This window comes from Helianthus annuus, chromosome 17 (genome assembly GCF_002127325.2).
Source record: "Helianthus annuus cultivar XRQ/B chromosome 17, HanXRQr2.0-SUNRISE, whole genome shotgun sequence".
Classification (NCBI taxonomy): Eukaryota; Viridiplantae; Streptophyta; class Magnoliopsida; order Asterales; family Asteraceae; genus Helianthus; species Helianthus annuus.
Window position 1 is genome coordinate 99,258,998 of NC_035449.2, and position 18,492 is coordinate 99,277,489.

The 18,492-nt window shown below is 37.2% G+C and overlaps 1 protein-coding gene across 1 annotated transcript in view; it reads right to left on the bottom strand.

The window, feature by feature from the left end:
* Positions 1-661: 661 nt before the first annotated feature.
* Positions 662-18,492, bottom strand: part of LOC110924793 (caldesmon-like) — a 41,599-nt gene continuing 23,768 nt past the window's right edge. The window contains exons 3-6 of the mRNA XM_022168785.1: positions 5,330-5,960; positions 1,801-1,995; positions 1,393-1,440; positions 662-705 (exon numbers count right to left, since the gene is read on the bottom strand). Coding sequence (XP_022024477.1) covers positions 662-705; positions 1,393-1,440; positions 1,801-1,995; positions 5,330-5,960 — 918 coding nt within the window. The remainder of the gene's footprint in view (positions 706-1,392; positions 1,441-1,800; positions 1,996-5,329; positions 5,961-18,492) is intronic.

Consider the following 18,492-nt stretch of genomic DNA (forward strand, 5'->3'; position numbering starts at 1 on the left):
ATGAAAAACTGACATCCAAGCCTGACCAAACTTGGATGTGACCTCCTCAACTTCTCCCGGGGTTTGAATGTTCCTTTTTTTTCATAAAAATCTTTTACCCCTTTTACCTTTCCCTCAACCATTTTTCCAAAAATCTTTTTAACTTTTCCATTGAAAGCTTTCTCGACATCAAATTCTTTCTTTTCAGAATAGAATTGATTCGAGATTTCAATTTTTCCAACTTTTTGTTTAAAATTTTCAGCCCTCAATGGTGGAAAGTTGACATCATCCATTGGCGGAACTGATTTTTCATCTTTTAAAGCAACTTGTGGCTCCTCTAACTTTGTGGAATCAGATTCACTGCCAGATTTTACATCTGATTTCTTAACAACCCATGCTTAGTGGTTAAGATTTACCCTTTTTCTGTTAAACCTTTTTAAACATTCACCAACTTCATATTTTGAGTTTTTAAACATTTTGAATTTTTCAGTTGGTGGTTCAGTTTTCTCAACCACTTTCTCTTTGAGTTTAGAAATAACTTCCTGTTTTGTGTGTGTAGCTTTTGGACAATTCCATGCAATGTGACCAACTTCATTGCATCTGTAACAGGTTCTTGTCTCTTTTCTCTGATTTGCTCCATTCTTTTCAAAATTTTCTTTTCTGCAAAGAACTCTTTGTTTGACTATTTCCAGAATGAACTCTTTGCTTCTTCTTCCGAACTTGTCCCTGAAACAAATTTTGTTTTTGGTTTAAAATTTTTCATATTTTTATGATTTTCTGCATCAAAACCCAAACCTTTCTTTTTGAAATTACTGTTGTGGGTTGGTTTCTTTTGACAACCAGCACCAGAACTGTAACTTTTTTTCTTATTCAATCTTTGTTGAACTCTTGAAATGTATTTATTAGGTTTTTCAGTAAGATTTACATCTTTTATTTCAGAAATATTAATTTCTGTTAGTTTGAAAACCTTTTTGATCTTTTCAATTTGAACACTTCTTATTGGAAATTTCTCATCAGAATATAATTTGTCCGAATCATTCAAAGTATATGCCACTTTAATTGGTTCGTTATTCAAATTAAATTTTGATAACAAGAATTCTTTATTATAAACCCGTTTGACCGATGATTTTGGACTGTTGACCGACGAACTCGAACTCTCTGATTCGGACTTTGACTCTGACTCCTCATCTTTATCCAACACCTGATCGACCACCTTTTTTATTAACTCAGACTCATGATCAGTGTCAGACGATGTGAACGTGACATCAATATTTTCTGGTAAATCATCAGTTGTTCCGGACTTTAACTTTATATTGACTGCCTTTTTAACTTGCTCCTCATTTGGTTTTCTGGGAGAATAACCTTCCCAGATCGGAGGCGGACACTTTTTATAATTTTCACTTTGTTTCTTACCAGTATCCTTTTCTTCGGTCTTCTTTTCATCCTGAAATGCTTCAAAACCTGCAACAGTTGGATAAATTCGATCAATCAAATAATCAGAACTAGAATAACTTTGTAGTAATCGTCTGATTCTTTCATTCTCGATTTTTTCAGTTTCCAACTCTTGCTTCAGCTTTGCACATTCTTCAATGTAATAATTGATGGCCTTTTGCTTCAACATCATTACTGCATTCATCATTGTTAACGCATCTTCTCTTTCAGAATTTGTCTTTTGTAGTCCATTCACAGTTCTATTCAACACATCATATGATTCTCTCACATAGTTGACATCAAACAATAATTTTTCTTTCATCTTGTTAAGCTCACTCAACTTCTCATCTTTTTCTTCACACTGCTCGCAAGGTTCCAAACACTTTAGACAAGGTTTAGAGACTTCAACTATCTTTTCAACTTCAATAATCTTTTCAACTTCTATCACTTTCTCAGCTTCAACTAACTTCTCAGCAACTTTAACTTCTTCACTTTGTTCAGTCTTCTCTTTTTGAACAACACTCTCACATTTTAATTTTTTCTGTTCTTTTGCTGCTCGTCTCTCCTTCAACTTCTTCAATCTATCTGCAAAATAAAATTGAAAACTTTCAGGAGATAATGAAGATTTTCCAATGTTTATTTGTGTCTCTTCTTCATCATTACTGCTATCAGATGATGATTAATCAAAGACTGTTGTCTTTCCTGAACTATTATCTGAAGAAACAGACTCTCCATCTTGGTTTTTCTAACTATTATTAAACACACTCATCCATTCTTTCATCAAATCTGGTTCTTGAACTATTTGTGCAATGAATGCTCCAAGCTTTGTATCAGGTGGAACGTATTTGTCCCAGCTAAAGCCTTCTGCCACTTTCTCATCATCTTGATCTATTATGCCATAAAAGCTTTCTTTTTTGACTCTTCGATCACCTTTTTCTTTCCATCTTCAATAGCATTAGATGATGATGGTTGTTGAGCAACTTGTTGATATATTGCTTTTCGATAGTAATCATTATTCCCGAACGGATTCTGTGCTCCACCAGCTTCTCTATTTGTGCATTCCCTCTTGAAATGTCCTTTTTCCCTGCATCGAAAACAAGTAACTTTAGATTTATCAAAACCCAAAGTAGAAACATTTGCATCACGAAAGTCATCTCTTCCGGTAATTATCTTAAATTTCTTAGCTCTTCTCAAAAAACTAGCTAAACACCATTTAATATCCATAAGCTCCATTTCTTCTGCATCGATCTGATCGTAATCCTCTTTCGTCAACATAGGATTTCCGATCCTTCCTGCAACTAATCCTTCATATGATTCTAACACTGTAGCAAGTAATGACATGTGACCTTTAGCAACCTCTTCAGAGAAATTTTGACCATTTTGAAGATGCAATGCAATGTTGCAGTGTAAAACATGACCGTTACTGTTGTTTGAGCTTTGGAGTTGATGACTTGAGGTTGAGTTAGGATTAATACTTGGATATGGAGAAAAACCACTACTGCTGTTTGGACTTTGATTGACTGATCCAGATGAATTTTCTGCACTAAAAGAAGTTTGGACCTTTGGACTTGCTTCAACATCCTGAACACTTCCTTTGTAATACATTTTTTTTTTGACCACTTGGACTGTTCATTCTAGCAATCTTTTGTTGCACCAGATCTTGTCCTTCAATCTTTTCAATAAACTGGGAAATTATCAATTTGTCATATTCTCCAGTATTCTTCAAGATCATCAAATATGTACCCTATTCTTTCTGAGGTAAAGCATCAGCTAATTTATCAACCCATTCTTCTTGGTCTTTGACAATTTCTAACAACGACATAGATCGCACTAAATGGCAATATCTTTCAATCAACTTCTTTGAAGATTCACGTGGCAAGCTTGAAAACAAGTCAAATTCTTTCTTTAGCAAAGATTTCTTACTCCTGATCATCTTCTCACTTCCCTCAAATTTAATTCGAAGTGCTTCCCAAATCGAACGTGAAGTATTGTCATGTTGAAGTAAAATGAATATGTCTTCTTTCACAGCTTGCTGTAGCAGTCTGATCATCATTTTTTCTGCTTTGTACATGTCTCGTTCTTTATCATTCAGTTCAGAAATAGCTTTAATAACTCCCAAATTTGTACGAGGTCTAACATACTTTTTCTCAATACATTCCCAAGATCTCAAATGATTTTCTTGAACCGAGTTTTCGAATCGATCTTTCCAACCATAATACTCTTCAATGCCCATAAGCTTCGGGGGTTTTTGCAAAGTTCCAGTTTCATTTTCCATGTTCATGCTCTGAGCAATGGTAGCTGGAGTAGTCGGGGCAGTAGCAAATGCGTTATAGAATTCCTCTTCCATGATTCGATGACAAGTTTCTCAAAATCAGATACTTTCAAACGAAATCAACTTTCACACGATATGACCTCTTCAAGCGAAATGACCAACTGGTGCGAAATGACCTGCAAAATAACTTCAAACGAAATGATCCACACGAAATAAGAATTTTCACACGAAATGAATGATTTCGTGCGAAATGATCAAAGGAAATGATCGTTTCGCGCGAAATAGACTTATTTTCACACGAAATGAGAACACTTTGATACAAAATGGTGATTTCGTACGAAATAGCTCACACAAAATGATGATTTCGTGCGGAATCAACCAAATTTCAAACGAAATACTAATTTCGTGCGAAATGAACTACGATTTCAAACGAAATGAATCACAAATGTGATTTCGTGCGAAATGAAGGATCTATTTCGTGCGAAATACTGTTGACGTCATCTTTTCGATCTGATTTTTGTCCAATTGATCAATTTTTTGGTTGATTTTAGATCCAAATCTCTCAAGGCTTTGTTGAAACAGTGTTTCGCTTATAATGTGAGAAATTCAGTTCATTTTAATATTCAAATCTTATTTATTTTTGAAAACAAGGTGTAGAATTCTGAAAATCGATGAAATCAAGCTGAATTCGGTAAGAACTCCTCCTCCTGAGCTCTGATACCACTTGAAGGATCGTTTTCACGACCGAAACGAGTCATTCAGAGGTGTTCTTCTCAATACAAGAGGCGGAAAATAACGTATCGAGTTCGAGACAGCTTGATATTCACTCTAATTGTCTTTTTGATTGATATAACAACGATTTACAGTGAGTAGACACTTCGGCAGCAGTTCGACACTGAAACCGGAAAGTTACAAATGAGATGGCACATCAGGTATTTATAGGTGTAGGTATTTCGTACGAAATGATTAGGTGTCATTTCGTGCGAAATCACTTAATAACCTACAAAAGCCTGTTTTCTCGTATATTGTGCCCTGATCTATCTATTCTAATACAAGACTCGATACAAGACGAAGTCGACAGACATATGCACCAACAACCCAGTTTTATGTTGAAAATTCTTTCAAGCACATATGATGACGCATGATAACTATGTAACTTGTTGTTATCATGTTCTAAATAAGCTATTTGACGCTTTAGCTTAGCAACATCCTCAATATAAGAATTTACAACTTGTTGCTTTATTGAATACTATCGCTTAAGCGTATCAGTTGTTTCAGAACAGTATTTCAATCTCGATTGAACAAGTTTCATTTGACCTTTCACATCTTCATATGACTCTTTTGTAATGTGATAAGCCAATTTTATTGAATCATACTCCTTTTTCATTTCTTGACATACATTTTCTTTTTTAGAACATTCTTCTGTCATTTTCAAAACCTTTTCTTTCAAAATCTCATTTTCTTTTTCTAAACTTTTGCATTTTTGTGTGAGCTTTTCATCATTATCTTCCAAAACTTTTTCATTTTCTAACATTTCTTTGCATTTATTTTTGAAAACTTCTTCGATTTTATTAAATTCTAGATCTCTTGTTCTGAATTTTTCATCTTTTTCAGTACAACCACTGCATGTTTCCATGCATTTCTTGCACTGTTCAACAGTTTTTAAGATTTCAGATTCAGTTGGAGTATTTACATCAGTGATTGGCACTTCAGTATTCTTTTCAGTCTGCTTCTGATCTGCTTCTTTCTTCTTCATCTTTTCTTCACTCACCTGCGGTTCTTTAGTAACAGCTTCTTCACCAACTGTTTCTTCTTTCTTTTCCTCTTCTACCTTCACGTCTTCCTCTTTAACAGCTTCAACTTTTACTTCCTCAGCGACCTTCTTCAAATTATCAACCAAATTCTCAACATTCTTCTTCAATCTTTCTTCATCCCTCTTCCTCAAACTTGATGTCATGGCATATCTTATGATTTTATCTAGCCTTTTCACATATGTTTTATCTTTTTCAACATTTGAATAGTATTCTCCGGAGCGAGGAATTACTAGAAGAACATCATCATGAACTATGTCTCTCCTGGGAACAACATGTTCACCATCTCTGTTGACATAACATTCTCGCTTCTTGTCCCATCTTTTGTTTCTTACAACATTTTTATACTCTTCCTGCATTTTCTCCATTCTGCTCCCAACAATGAATATTTCTCTATCGGTTTTCTCACTCAGAATTTCTTCTCGAGTTTTCTCCTTTATTTCAGCCATGATTTTATTCTTGAATTTCTTGAATCACGAACAACAGTGATTAGATTTAAAAATTATCAAACAGTTGAATAGAACGGGCCGATTGAGTGAGTCAACAAAAGTTAACAGTGACAATAATTGGGTGACAGTGTATTTTGAATCGGGTGGGGATCCGCTCGAGCGAGTATCCGATGCTTTGACCTGAATTATAATTTTAACCGAATTGATCCTTTTAAACGAACTGGCTATAAACTTTCAAACGAATTGACTGAATAAAATCTTCAAACGACCTGATACTTGTCCACTTCGTGCAGACTGAATCAAACAAACACTTAAAAGATCTGGCACTTCGTGTGAAGTGGAAGATTTGGTGCGACCCGGATTCTTGGTTTATGCGAACTGATGATCTAGATGCGAACTGGGAACACTCAGTTCGTGCGAACTCAACAAACTGATGTGAAGTGAGACCACTTCGTGCGAAGTGGGGGTTTTTGGTGCGAACTGAGGTACAAAACTCACTCCACGCGACCTGGAATCAACTTTGATGCGAACTGAACACCAAACCTCAAACGAACTGAGCCTGAATGTGTTCAAATTCCTATTTTTTGATGAAAATGAAACCCTAGGCTTGATCTAAATCAAATTCCGATCACAATGAGGTGATTTTCGTTCAATATTGTCCACTAAATCGTCGTAGATCTGAGATCAAAGTTCCACTTCATGCGATTTGGATCAGAAACGAACTGATCGGTCAGTTTTTTATAAAATTGATCAAGTTTTACTAAGAATTTAGGCCTGAAACTTTCACAGATTGATTAAAACATAATTTCGCTTGTTCTAAGCAAAAATCAGTTCATTTTATCCAGAAAATCTAATTTAATTTTTCAAAAAACGTGAAGAATGAGAAAGATGAAGAAATAGATCAAATTTGAACGAATTAATATCTGAATCTGATGAAATCTCAAGCGGAATTGTGTGTTTGATCTGTGCAATCGAGCTCCTGCTCTGATACCACTTGTTAGGACCGGTTTTGACTCCGAAACGATTGCGAAACGAACGTGTGACGTGCGGATCTGTACACGAACGCGACCGAACACACGAGACGTAATTATAACTGTGATCTTTGATAGATCTGAAAAGATACAAGAACCATGAATCACCTTGGAGCACTTTGTCTCTCTAGCTTCTCTCTCTAACACTAGAGCTCTCCAAGTCACAAATGGCCAAAAGTTTTAAAGTCTAACACTAAGAATCCTATTTATAGATGTTGCCAGTTCACATGGACTGGCTTTGTTACTTCACATGAAGTGGTCACTTCGTATGAACTGGCTTGCCAGTTCATGTGGACTGGTCAAACAACACTAAAAAGACTTGTTTTCTTCTGTTTCTCGCTACGACTCGGATTGACGAAGGCGATAGACATAAATGCACTAACAATAGTTTTGTATGTTTTATAACAAAACCGAACCCTATAACTTATTTATAAAAATACATAGAACTATATTTATTTATAGTGTGGGGTTACTCTACAAAGTATGTTTTTCCTACAAAGTGTAGGAAGTGTTTTGGACCATCGGATGGGTGTTTTTAATGGTTGAGATCATCTTGGTGACATTTTAGTAATATTATTGTTTTAAATAATGATTGATTTAATTGATTGTGGGCAAAAAAGTCATTTGGCGTATTTTAAAAAAGGCAAGTAAGTGTTATTCCATAAAACCACTCTTTAAATTTTGGAAACTTCCTCTCTTTCTCTCTCTCTCTCTTTCTCTCTTCTATACTAAAAAACAAGATTCATGATTCATTTCTTCGTTCAAGTTGTTCGTCGTGAAATCAGGCCCTGGTGTGTTTTATATTATGTATTTCAGACATTGGTGTGTTTTATGTGTGAGTGGTGTGTTTAATTGTGAAAAATGATAAAACACAATGTGAAGAAACCAGAAACTAATAAAACACAACGTTAAGAAATAATGAATGTGTTTAATGTTACGAAATATGTGAGAGTATGTGTTTAATTGTGAAAAATATATAACACAATATGAAGAAACCATAAACTGATAAAACACAACGTCAAGAAATGTTTAATTTGATATAACACGGTGTGAAGAACAAGAAACTGATAAAACACAATGTCAAGAAATAATTAATGTGTTTTACGTTTCGAACTTTGGATGAAACAATTGTGGATACGAAGGATATGACTACCGATTTTGAATAGTTAATAGATATATAGTTTCCATAAAAATAGCATTTATTGTTTAATAGATATATCTTCCAAAATAAAATTAATTATTGAATTACATTTATGCCATTTAGTACAAAAGCCCTAGATACCACATGTCACTCTTAGAACACTTCCTACACTTTTTAGAAAAAGTAGACTTTGTAGCCAACTCTCACCCTTATTTATATATTATTATTGAATTGTTGCGTTTGTTATTGTGTTTTGACAATATAAATCAACAAGTTGTGTTGTCGGGACCGTCCAAAAACCAAGGAAACTCTGTCCAATTTTCGTTAAATTATAAAATATATTTTTATCAAATCACTAATAAAAACGTATCGAGATTCGATTAAAGCTTATAAAATCAATGTAAACGGAAAGTTATTTCGGCAATCCACAACATGAGGAAACCATCTAAATCTACCGTAGTTCTTGTGGTGACGAGTGTTTTTACCAAGTCTACCATAAGATAATGTGGCAAGGTTTGTATATGGTGATCTAATCACGAATCTTATATAATTTAGCCATTTATTTCCTTCGTTTACAACCATCCAAATCTTCCGTTATCATTCCCAATACTCATACACCATCGTTTACCTTTGTGAGGTGACCGCGGTGTTCCATTCTCCAACTTTTCAACTCTTCACGGGATTACAAAGGAAAGCTTTGCAAAACTGTGAGTATACTCGATCCCTTTTTTGCTTTAAACACTTTGGGATGCAAAATGTATTCTACGTTTAAACACACGACATTTGAAACTTGTTTATAATCATACTCTATCCCTCTTAACATAAAAACATGATACTTGTGAGTCTTTTATGCTATGTGAACATTTGAATCTTGTGTTTAGCCTGCCTTAACAATTATAGTGCTATAGGGGTAACGCACCGCCCTTGAGTCTTAGGGTATTGTTAAGTTGAACATGTTAACCTCCCGTTATTCTTTGGGATAGGCACAATTAACGCGTTGGAAACTTAGATTAACATATTGATTACGCTAGCTTAGCATGTTGAAACTTGTAATATGTTATTCATGTTGGATATGAGAAATTCACATTTTAAACTATTTATGCTATGTATTAAACTTGTATACTCGCCAACATTTTTGTTGATTTTATTTTAATACATGTTGCAGGTTGACAGAAAAGGTAGCAAGAAATCAAGCTAGGGTGACATTAGATAGACACCTTAGAAAGAAAATGTTTTGAACAATGTTGAACTTTCGTTTTGTTTGATACAATGTGGTTTGAATTTGAAACTTGTTTGACAATTTAGTAATCATATGCAATTTGATTTAAATTATATCGTCACAATTAGCGTTATGAATCTTATGATGCTTTGAGCGATTTATTCGTCCTGCCCCGATGTTTCCGCCATCGGTTGGGGTGTGACATAACCACCGTCAATCCCCACCACCGTCAAATCCCACCACAGAAAACAACAACCACAACCCCAACACCACCACAAAAGGCCAAAATAAAACCAAAAAAAATGAAAATAGACTAACCTTGAATATTCCGACCGTATAGAGAGATACGAGAGCGAAAACTATACGAGAGACAGAATCCGTGCGTGTGTGTGCACTTCCAGATCGTCATTTTGTGGTCTAGAGTTCCTATTGAGTGGTCCAAAAATTCCCTTTTCGTATGTACTTCCGTTTGGGATCTTCGTTTTACCTATAAAAGGAAACAAAGCTTCAATACGCCGCTCTTAGGTCAATGAGAGACGTATAGAAGTACACTTTCTGCCAACTTTTCAGAAAAAGTAAGTGTATACGGTACTCATCAGGCTATATGCAGCGTATAAACTGAAAAATGTGTCAGAATCCGTACAGTAATACGCGGCGTATTGCCCTATGAGTGTCTTATTGACCTTTAAAAAAAACTTGTGATACGTATAAGAAGTTGCAATAATCCATAACCATCTTCACAATCACAATGGTTGTTTGCAAATGTGATAGGACAGCTGCACTAAGAACATCTTGGATTGAAACTAATCCCGGACGTCAATTTTACACTTGCTACAGTATGGTATGTTTTTTAAGCCATGTTTTTAACACTTTAAAACACTAATTCGTCTTCCGTTTCAGCGTTCTAGGTGCAACTTCTTTGCATGGCACGATCCTCCCTTGTGTCATCGGGCATGTGTGGTCATCAAAGGGCTGATGGATTCGTAGGCTGTGCTTGAAGACGAAGTCAAGTATTTGAAAGAGGATGTTCGAATGTATGAATTACAAGTCGCGGAATTGGAAGATAATCATTCAAGGGTTGTTCGTAAGAGGGAAACTTGTTTAATAATCACTTGCAATTTTTTTTGTTTGTCTTGGTATTTTTCATTGTTAATATTAAGTTTATGCAAGATATGTAATTGAATATTACTTATAAATGTTGTTTTTTAATATTATTATAAATATTAAGTTTTTAAAAAAATGCTGTTTTTTTAATATTTCGACTAAGTATAAATAACATAGCATAAATAACAAAAGGAACAAACACTCGTCATGTTACAAATTTTAAACATACCAAAAATGAAATAAATCTTTGTCCATAGATGCCTAACACATAACCAAAATAAACAAAAAGAAATAAATATTTGTTCATATTTTCTCTTGTGACACATGTGTCACTTCAACCATCAAACAAATACCAAACCAATGAAATATTGCACTTCATACTTGGAATTTGTATAAATATGTGTATCATTTGCACATATCAATTCTTGTTCGATTTCGGGCTTTAAATCGCTTTCTAAAAGGTTATGCGTGCACTGATGCGTAAATATAACCAGTTTAATGCAATAAACACTCCGGAATAGTGACATAGGCTTAACATACCTTAAATAACCTATACATAACTTAAAAACAAGTTTTGGAAGGTTTGGTGTGCCGAAATCAAGTTTATTCGCTTACAGAGACTAAATTCGACAAACTGCGAAAGTATGTCGATTCGTACTGTAACGGATATTACGGAACTTGATCATAAGTTAAACACACCCTAAATATCCTTTACATAGCTTAGAAATAGGCTTTGAGGGGTTCGGTGTGCTAAAATAAACTTTATGCTCATTTAGGGACTAAAAGCGTCAAAAAGTGCATAAGTTTGCAATTTCGCGCATATCTTACGTTCTGAATACATCCGGACATCCAAAAAATTTCTGTAATCATTAAAATACGGCATGATAAAATTCCATTTGTCGCTTAATTTGGATCGTTTTTGCGTTCGTTACGACTTTCGTCGTAATTAACCGAACAACGCAACCGTACGACCAAACGAACCGACATCCGAGATGTTTTTGAGCATATTTTAAGTTCCCTATACTTTAACATCAGTTTAGAGCATTGAAATGGGGTTAACGGGGCTTAAAAGTGCCAAAAATCAAGTTTTACAAGTGCATGGACTATTTTTGAAATCTCTGACCAGATTCAATGAACCTAGTCCAATTTTGAAGTGTTAATGGTTTTAGCCCACGGTTTTGCAAAACCATGGGCTGGTATTCAATGGTATTTATCAATCTATGGGCCATTCTAGGGGCTCCCATGGTTTTACAAAACCATGGGCACATGTGTACGGTTGAGATTAAAGCACGTTATTCGACGAACGATCTTAACGGTTCCATGAAATCTATAAATACCCCCATTCATTTGTTGCAACTCACACCTTTGAATCTGATTTCATCTCTCTAAGTTGAAGTATCTACTTCATACCTGAGAGTAATCGGATCAAAGCTTCCGTTCTTGGACCCGTTGTAAGTATTCTTTCGTTCTTTTATGTTTTAGCGTTAAAGTCAAACTTTGTTTGACTTTCTGCATTAACCAGTTTATGGTCAATGCGAAGTTTGTTTGAACTTCACAACGTGAGCGTAATCACGATGGTTATAGTGTCACACCCTGGCTTTGCGGAAGCGTGGTTTATTTGGTGTGACTTCTTAATACCATAGCTTAATCATAACAAGCTATATGAATTAAAAATATGCAAGATCATCCATTGATAATAAAATAGTTAAACATTGTCTTAACGGGTTATCACCCAACAACCATAACTTGTCCAACATTACAAATGCAAACTTAAAGTAAACATGATTCAAGGACTGTGACTTGTCCAGGAAAGAGTCACAAGCCTCGAACCCTGGATGACCTCGGGCCTAATGCAGCGGAAAACAAGCCATACCGCGCCAGATCGTTAGTTTCCTGAAATACATGTAAGTTGAAAAATCAACAATAATGTTGAAGAGTTCATGCGAAAGTGCGTAAACAAACCTTTATCTTTATCAAAAACCTGGTATGTAGCAAATAAGGAAAAAGAAGAGATCACCAATGGTTTGCAAGGCCATTGATATGTGTGAAGTGCAAGTAGGGATGACTCAAACCTAGCGGATTTATGCGTCGGGCACTAAGTCACCCCGAGGTCCGTTATGCTGGACCTGGGGCTGGGCTCGCTACACCCAGATAGATCTACCGCTCCTGTCCCTCGGTCCTACTACGAGGATTAATGGCCTCAAGTTGTGCCTACCCACTCACATGATCTGAGTAACAAACCTCCTTACGCTAACCATACCATGTATAAACATATTCATAATCATAGTAACATGTATTTCACCCCCGCAGTTTATAAAACTGAAAACAGTTAAGAGAAAAGGGGGACATGAACTCACAGTGAGTGCGTCACAATACCAAGTAATCCAAATATCCAACTGCTGCGGAACGACCTACATGTGCTAATTCTATTAGGCGGATGGCCGTGCTTTAGCTTAGTAGTTTACATTTTCGGGAAACAGTTAGACAACCGTTCCGTGTATATACTTGGTAGAAAATCTACTTCCCAAGGATGGGGGAATTAATACATGTGCGTTTATAATATTAAGTCTCACTTAATATATTTTATTTCTCATTCCAAAATACAATTATTTTTCTCAAAAATAATATATTTTCTTTTTACACAATACTTTCCAAAATAATACGTTGACAATATCCGCATTCGTGAATATTTCCGGATAAGGCGTAAGTTACGTTTTTGGCGATTAAGTGGTAATAGTAATTACCATTGTAACTTATATGTTTGTCGTGAAGGCGTTGGTATTATTTTGGGTTCGACAAAGTTTGTAAATATTTAAGTTTACTCTAAAAATAATATTTATATATTTTCACAAAATAATCATAAACAGTGTGATGAAAAATATATTTATCGAATAAATATTTATCACGTTTAGTTTTTGTGAAAATCCCACCTCCGATTATTTAATAAATAAAGTCATGGCGAAATATATTTGAAAATATGTCAAAAGTAGTCTAACACTTGTAAATAATTCTAAGTGTTAGATTTTTAGAAAATTTCGCCAGAGTTTCCCCTGTAACTGGAGGTGGCCACGCTTTCAAGCGTATCATTTTCTTTTACAAATCAATTCAACAATTTCTTTAAATCAACCAATCAATTTCCGATACTTCAAACTAGTTTCAACACATTAAACTCGTAGACTAGTATGTAAAATCACATTATTACATGAACTTGTAGTTTTTCTAAAACTATTGTGTAGATCTCGTTACATTTAGTGGATCTATGTATAAAATAGTTTAGTCTTGTAAAAACCCCGTTTTTAGAACAAATCACTCTTTACAACTTCCCGACAATTTTTATAAAAATTGTTATGTTGTCGGATCTTTCGTTTCACAAGTGTTTATACACTTGTAGTTTATAAAAATCACCTTTGTAAACATGTTATCCAACAAATAAAAACATGATTTTCTCGACACTTGGTTCTACGAATGTACCACTTATACATACGTAGATCGGCTCGTTTTAAATACCATTTTTCATGTCAAAACACTTTTACACAAGTTCATGTTTCCCGTGTGGTGGAGTTTCACCTTTTAACCCTTGTACAAAAGAAACAAGTGTATGTCAAGATTCGGGATCTTAACAAAGTCGGGTTAAACGATGATAAGAGTCACCGCATCGTAGATCGGGTCTCTACAATCAACATATTCAAATACTACGACATTTACACAAGACGTGACCTTTTATCCAACGATATTCGAGTTTTTGTAGACTTTTTAGATTCAAAAGATGGGTTACCGACTTTTAACCGTTAAAAATCCTTTTAACCACTTTAGATACGTTCAAGAACAAGTTTTAAATGTTATACCTCTAGCTCGGGGCTAGGGAAGATCTTTGGCGAAAATGGCGTGGATAAAAGCAAGTGAGCGAGGTCCTTCAACTTCCGTTTGCTTCCGGCTTCCTTATACGTGATCCCCGACACTTGTATGAGCTTGGAACTTGCAAGACGAAAACTGAAACGAATGGATGGAGTGTGGGTGCTCTCGGCCGAGAACCCAAGAGAGAGAGAGAGGGTGTGTTGGTTGGTGAATGTGTGATCTTGTGTGGTGTGGGTGTGTGTTTATATAGAGAATTTTAGCGTTATCGTCCATCGGTTTCATGCTCTAGATATCCACGAAATCTAATAAAATAATAAAAAGTTGTACTCCCATGGTCCCACCTAGTTGGCCGATTCCATTGAGGGGGAATGCCATCCGGTTCGATCTCGATTGTTCAGTTAGAGTTTAGTTTGGTTAAGTCGGTTACTTTTAGGGATTAACCCCGTTAGTTGTTTAATGCGTTATAAAGCGGGTGTTAGGGTAATCAGGGACCCTAACTGGCTCAGAAAAAGGCTAATAATATTTTTGGCAATATTTTTATGTTCCGGGTATAGTCCGGTTGTTCGGTTGGATAGTAATCCGTTAAAGTGCTTAAGTAATCCTTTAAGCGTCGTAAATAATATTTTTAGCGACACAATTTATTCTGCAAAGTGTCAGGAATAATTCCTCATGTTTTGGCACTTTATTAGTTAGCTAGAAGCTAGTATGTAAATAAAAGTGCTGTGTTTTGTGCTTAGAATATGTTTTAGGCACATCCAATCTCTGTATCTTATTCCTAGAGACGCAATTATACAACCCTTGTATTCCTACACACACTACGGGTGTAGTAAAACATTTTTGGCTCTTTCAGGCCTTTAGAGGCAGTGTTTGCCTGATGCTGGCTATATCAGCATGTTCCATAGGTTATCCGTTCAAATGCTACTGTGCTTTTGTGCATCGTGTTTGTCACTAGAGTTCAGTAAGTAAATAATGTAGTGACAGGAAATCAAAGTATGATGCAGATATGTACATGTATCAACAATCAAGTAGCAGTTTATCAGAAATCTCAGTTAAGCACAGTAATTAGGCAATAATTAATAGTTAATTAAGTCGTACGGATACCTGGTTTAGTGAGGGTTGTCACATTCTCCCCCCGTTAAATAAATTTCGTCCCGAAATTTTAAATTCTGCTTGTAGAAGCAGGGTTCTCAGGAAATAAGTGGGGGTATTTCTCTTTCATTTGGTCTTCACGCTCCCAGGTGAACTCAGGACCATGTCTAGCATTCCAGCGAACTTTGACGAGCTTGACACTGCTCCGTCGGGTCTTGTTAACTTTCCAATCCGTGACCTCGACAGGTTCTTCAACGAAGTGGAGCGTGTCATCAATATGGATTTCGTCGGTAGGAATGGCAACGTTAACTTGAGTTGGACTTCTCTTCAGATTGGATACGTGAAATGTATCGGGGAACATTATTCAGTTCGGCAGGTAGATCCAACTTGTATGCTACGGTCCCAATTCTTTCCAAAACCTTGAAAGGACCAATGTAGCGCGGATTCAACTTCCCACGCTTCCCAAAGCGTGCCACACCCTTCCAGGGTGATACCTTCAACAAAACCATATCCCCAACCTCAAACTCCTGAGGTTTCCTCTTCAGATCTGCGTAGGTCTTCTGACGGTCACGAGCCGCACTAATGCGATCTCGGATTTGCGCGATCTTATCTGTAGTTTCCTGAACTACGTCGGGACCTACCAATTGTCTATCACCTGCGTCAGACCAACAGAGCGGCGACCTGCACTTGCGCCCATATAACGCTTCGAATGGCGCGGCACCAATACTGGTGTGGTAGCTGTTGTTGTAGGAAAACTCAACCAGGGGTAAGTGCTTATCCCAGCTACCGCCTAAATCCATCACACATGCTCTCAGCATGTCCTCCAACGTCTGAATTGTCCGCTCACTTTGGCCGTCGGTCTGCGGGTGAAAAGCTGTGCTCATATTCAGCTTTGAGCCAAAAGCTTCCTGGAAGGATTGCCATATCCTCGATACGAACCTCCCATCTCTATCAGAAATAATCGAGAGAGGTACTCCATGGCGCGTAACAATCTCTCTCATGTAGATTTCAGCCAATTTGCTTGTATTATCCTTCTCGCGGATAGGTAAGAAGTGTGCTGACTTTGTTAAGCGATCCACTATCACCCAGATAGTGTCATGGCCTCTTGGCGTCCTTGGCAACTTCGTAATAAAATCCATGGAGATTTCTTCCCACTTCCACTGGGGAATTTTTGGTTGCTGCAGAAGTCCTGAAGGCTTCTGGTATTCCGCCTTAACTTTGGCGCAAGTTAAACATTTGCTCACATAAATAGCAACATCGCCCTTCATCCTGGGCCACCAGTAATAATCTTTAAGATCCTGGTACATCTTATCCGCTCCAGGGTGGATAGAGTACCGCGACTTGTGAGCTTCATCAAAGATAACCTCTCTTAAACCACCAAACAGAGGAACCCAAATCCTTTTCTCAAAACATAACGTTCCTTCCCTGTTTGGCACCAAAATCTTCTCCATCCCACGGAGATATTCTTCCTCAAGGTTTCCCTCCTTGAGAGCTTCCTTCTGTGCTGCACGAACGCGTGAGGAAAGGTCGGTCTGAATTATCATTTCCATAGCCCTAACCCTTATGGGCTTGATTCTCTCTTTACGACTTAGGGCATCAGCGACCACATTCGCCTTCCCTGGATGATACTTGATCTCGCAGTCGTAATCGTTCAACAACTCGACCCATCGTCTTTGCCTCATGTTCAACTCCTTCTGGTTGAATATATGCTGGAGGCTCTTGTGATCTGTAAAGATTGTACACTTTGTACCGTAAAGGTAGTGTCTCCAGATCTTCAAAGCAAAAACCACTGCGCCTAGCTCCAGATCATGAGTGGTATAGTTCTTTTCGTGCACCTTTAGTTGGCGTGATGCGTAGGCGATAACCTTTTGGCGTTGCATCAACACACATCCCAATCCTTGACGCGATGCGTCGCAGTATACCACAAAATCGTCGGTACCTTCCGGTAGAGCTAAGATTGGCGCGTTGCAAAGCTTATCCTTCAATGTCTGAAACGCCTCATCCTGTTTGATTCCCCAATCAAACTTCTTATCTTTCTGCGTGAGGAGTGTCAATGGTTGAGCAATTTTTGAAAAGTTCTCGATGAACCTTCGATAATAGCCAGCCAAACCCAAGAATTGCCGAATCTCGATTGGCGTCTTTGGCGTTTCCCAATCTTTGATCGCCTCGATTTTGGTCGGGTCCACATGAATCCCACCTTCATTTACCACATGTCCAAGAAATTGGACTTCTCTTAGCCAAAACTCGCACTTAGAGAATTTGGCGTACAGCTGTTCCTTCTTCAGCAACTCTAGAATAGCTCTAAGATGCTGCTCGTGCTCAGCCTTCGTCTTTGAATAAATCAGGATGTCATCGATGAATACGATCACGAACTTATCCAAGTACGGCTTACAAACTCGGTTCATCAAATCCATGAACACTGCAGGTGCGTTTGTCAAACCAAACGGCATAACCAGAAACTCGTAGTGCCCATATCGAGTTCTGAAAGCTGTCTTCGGGATACTCTCCTCCTGTATCCGTAGCTGATGGTATCCAGATCGAAGATCGATCTTTGAATAGAAGCTTGAACCTTGAAGTTGGTCGAACAGATCATCGATTCTTGGCAGGGGATACCTATTCTTGATCGTCAGCTTGTTCAACTCTCTGTAGTCAATGCACATACGGAAACTACCGTCCTTCTTCTTCACAAACAAAACTGGAACTCCCCAAGGCGAGAAGCTTGGTCGGATAAATCCCTTGTCTAACAACTCTTGAAGTTGTGTCGACAGTTCTTGCATCTCAGACGGAGCAAGTCTGTAGGGTGCCTTAGCCACAGGCGCAGCGCCTGGAACTAAGTCGATGCGAAACTCCACTTGCCTTTGAGGCGGCAAGCCAGGCAAGTCTTCTGGAAAGACTTCTGGGTACTCCCTCACGACAGGGATGTCTTCGATCTTTGGCTCAGCAGCCTTCTTATCCACAATGTGTGCTAGGAAAGCAACACATCCTTTCCTCAAACACTTTCTTGCTTTCAGGCAGCTAATCATCCTTAACGGCGCCTCACGCTTTTCCCCATGAACAACAATGGTCTCACCATCATCGGTCGGGATACGAATAATCTTCTCGTGACAAACT